At 55.0% G+C, this 3,431-nt stretch overlaps 1 protein-coding gene across 2 annotated transcripts in view; it reads left to right on the forward strand.

The window, feature by feature from the left end:
• Window positions 1-3,044, forward strand: part of XPNPEP1 (X-prolyl aminopeptidase 1) — a 58,157-nt gene extending 55,113 nt beyond the window's left edge. For both annotated transcript variants that reach the window (XM_045291536.1, XM_045291537.1), the window contains exon 21: window positions 2,307-3,044. In XM_045291536.1, coding sequence (XP_045147471.1) covers window positions 2,307-2,435 — 129 coding nt within the window. In that variant the 3' untranslated portion in view covers window positions 2,436-3,044. The remainder of the gene's footprint in view (window positions 1-2,306) is intronic.
• Window positions 3,045-3,431: the final 387 nt, after the last annotated feature.

The following is a 3,431-nucleotide window of genomic DNA, read 5'->3' on the forward strand; positions in this document are numbered from 1 at the left end:
ACCAAGACCCAGGTGGGCCCCACTGGCCCCGCTTTCATCAGCTCTGCAGATGGATACCAGACAGAAAACAGATCGCAGCTGAACAGAGCCAGATGTTGCTTTTTGATGCCCAGGGGCTCCCGCCCACATAAAGGATGGCTTAGGTGACGGGGAACAAGCCCTCAGCCTCTTAGCATTGATTATCTCATACTGGCTCTTGGGCACAGCTTCCAGAATCTTGGCCCTGGGCCCTGCTCTCCGGGAGGCCCCAGGCTATGGATTCCTTTGAAGCCATTCTAGGTCGTTCCCAGCCTGCCCTGTGCACATTCAGGGCTTTCTCTGGGAGGCATCACTACGGTTCACATTCCATTTTATCAGGCTCCCAAGGAGACGGTGCTGGAAGCCAGTTTCCTTGGAAGGAGGAGGAAGAGTGTGTCAACCTTTGATTCACAACCCACCCCCATGACATGGGACACACACTAGTGGGATCTCTCTTATTCCATAGTTCATTTCTGTACCATGTCGAACCAAATCACTGAACTATTCTTTGGCCCAGCTGGTTTTTATATGACCCCAAAGGTCTTACCGGGGGGTCATCAGCACATTTATACCAAAGAACAGTAGCCTACAGTATCTCGCTCACCAAGCAAGAGTTCCAGAGTCTCTTCCTGTAGGCTCCTTAATTAGCCTGCGATTTTATCTTGTTTGAGGGCATGGTCATTCAGGAGAGCAACCTCTGCCCTTTGGCTTTTTAAAGCACCTGGTGTTCAGCAATTATGCGAGGGAGTTTCCATCACTTGCCACCAGATGGCAGCAGAAGACTTTGGTCGGACCAGAACTCGGGAAGTCTGCAGATTGGTCAGAGCTCAACCAACCCAGAGGGCTTTGGGAATTTCCCTGTGACCCTTGCGCTACACCAGGCTGCTGCTGTCACCCTTGCTGTTGAGCTGGCCCTGCTGTGACAATAGCTTTTTGTCTCTTGACACCTCCAAGCAGGGGTTAGTAGACCCCTCAGTGGAGACTGGAGACTGCCTGGGTCAGAGCTAGCTGTCCATGCTGCCATCTGTCTGTCCTCTGCCTCTGTGGGCTTTGGCCTCTCAGCCAGGCTTCAGGGCCTGATCTGATCTGGACTGTTGTCCCCAAATAGCCTTTGGCTCATTTGCAACAGCCACACAGACAGTGGTCATGCGTTGCCCACCTCATGTAGCAAGGTGTCCAGTCGACAGAGGAGGGTAGAGCGTTACCCTCTTGGCAAAGCTTGTTTCACTCCAGGCTGCCTCTGCTTCCTCCCCCACCAGGGGAGGGCTTTACCCTCAGGTGACAGGAGGATGAGCCCCAACCTGGGTAGCAGGTCTAGTCAGCACCTCCTTTCTTACCTGGTCACTTTATCTCCGGATGTGAAAGCCCCATTCAGCTGAGCGTCTGAAAGTCAAGCCCACTTCCTGCACATGGCAGCACCATGGTCCTTACCCATTGAGGGTTTGGGGGTCAGTTGGCCCCCTCAAGAGCCACATGGCCTAAGTTTATCTGCTCCGTCAGTAGAGACAGGATAGGAAGCTCAGTGTGTCTGCAGACAGCTTCAGGCGAGTCTCTTAGTAAAAGCTTTCACCGCACTCCTGGGACAAGGGAGTGTCCTTCATGCACCGCCTGCCCTCCTGGTTCCCTTCCCAAGAGATGGCTCCGGTGTAAGGGACTGAGGCCCGCACAGGGTGTGTGTGTGTGTGCAGAGACTGCCCAGTAGGAACTGGTTGGCACTGGACTCTTAGAATGACATTGGGTATGGCTCCCAGGGCCCCATCTGGGGAGCACCTGGTCACCGGTTACTCCACCCAGGGAAGCCCAAAGCCAGGACTTGTCACCAGGTTGCTGGTTCCCTCTGAGTGGTTCCCAGTCCCCACTCTGGATTAACCAGCGAGCGCTTTCACGCTGAGGGATGGGCCGTCAGCTCTCCAGGGAAGCAGAGCACAAGGAAGTCACGGTGGTTCCCCACTGAGGGAGGGAGGGAGGGAGAGTTGTGGGCGCCCTGCTCTCCACTCGAAGGAGCTCTGGTGGCTAACTGGGTGACGTGTTGGGCTGCGAACCACAATGTCAGTGGTTCAAAGTCATGTGCCCTGCCCCGAGGGAGACGGGTGTGGCTTTCTGTTCCTGTAAAGATGTTCAGCCTCAGAAACCCACAGGGGCCGGTTCTGCTGGGTCCTTGAGGGCGACTAGGAGTTTGGTTTGGGGTTTTCGGTTTCCTCTCAACTTCTGACCTCTACCCCAGGGTCCCTCCAGCGATGCCCAGGTAACTGACCACTGCCCGTGCCCCTCTGCTCCTCCCCCTGCAGTGCAACTGGCTCAACAGCTACCACCAGACCTGCAGGGACGTGATCGGGACGGAGCTGCAGAAGCAGGGTCGCCAGGAGGCCCTGGAGTGGCTCATCCGAGAGACGCAGCCCATCCGCAGACAGCACTGACATGGCCCTGGGCGTGGCTTTTCTAAGCAGCTCGGGGGACCGGGAGTGACGTGGCAGGCCCAGGCCATCCTCCCCTTTTGCCTCCTCTTTCCCTCCCCCCTTTTCACTTTTAGACTCTTGAGAAGAATCAAAAACCTTCTTTTACCCTCTTTGATAATTTCTTGCAACCACTCGGTCTTATGATTTTTAAAAATTGTTGAGAATGAGCCAAAAATAAAAATGCTGTCCCGGAAGCAGGGGCCCCACAAAGCTGAACAGGGGGCCGGGGCGCCCTCTGGCCAACGTAGTGGAGCGGAGCGCTCTGTGGCGGGCAGGCTCCAGGTGCTAGTGTCTCCCTCCCGGTCACCCTCATGCCCATGGGATTCTATTTATGGCCAGTGAATACACACCTCAGAACTCTGCTCTGGCTACTTGTCTCTGTCTGCATCGTGCTGTCCCCTGCCGGTCAGGCGAGCTGACCTCCAGGGCAGGGGTCTCAGACAAACGTCGCCCAGCTGGAAGGCCCCCTCTGGGTGAGCGCCCTGGCTTCCCTTTGCTTTGTCTGGCTCCATTGTGCATCTCTTTCTTCGCTTTATAAAAATCGTATTATTTTGGTGAGTATTTTTATTATCTCATTGTGCTTCTGATTTTCAAAGTAATATGACCAAAAAAAGAGTAAAGAATGACAATAGTAAAAGTACCGTGGTCAAAGTGACAGTCTTCCATAGTCCAGCCTGGAGGAGGTGAGCGCTGCAGGTGCCCCCCTCGCTGCCATTGTTTCATTGGTTTGTGACCTGTGACCCTAGTGGGCTTTCTTGTACGTGTGGGCGCAGCCCCAAGGGTGGGGAGGCTCGTGTCCCTATGACTTGACACCATGATGGTTGGGGGTGGTTGGGTGTGGAAGGGTGGACTTCTAGGTCTTTCCAAGGAGCTGGCCCTCAGTTGCTCGCTGGGATAGCTCACTTCATGACACTCCCTTGATCTGCTTGCCTTCTGTGTCTCACTTCCCCGCATGCC

The sequence above is a fragment of the Echinops telfairi genome, unplaced genomic scaffold, assembly GCF_000313985.2.
Source record: "Echinops telfairi isolate 266 unplaced genomic scaffold, ASM31398v2 ScPeMD7_70;HRSCAF=299, whole genome shotgun sequence".
NCBI classification, from domain to species: Eukaryota; Metazoa; Chordata; class Mammalia; order Afrosoricida; family Tenrecidae; genus Echinops; species Echinops telfairi.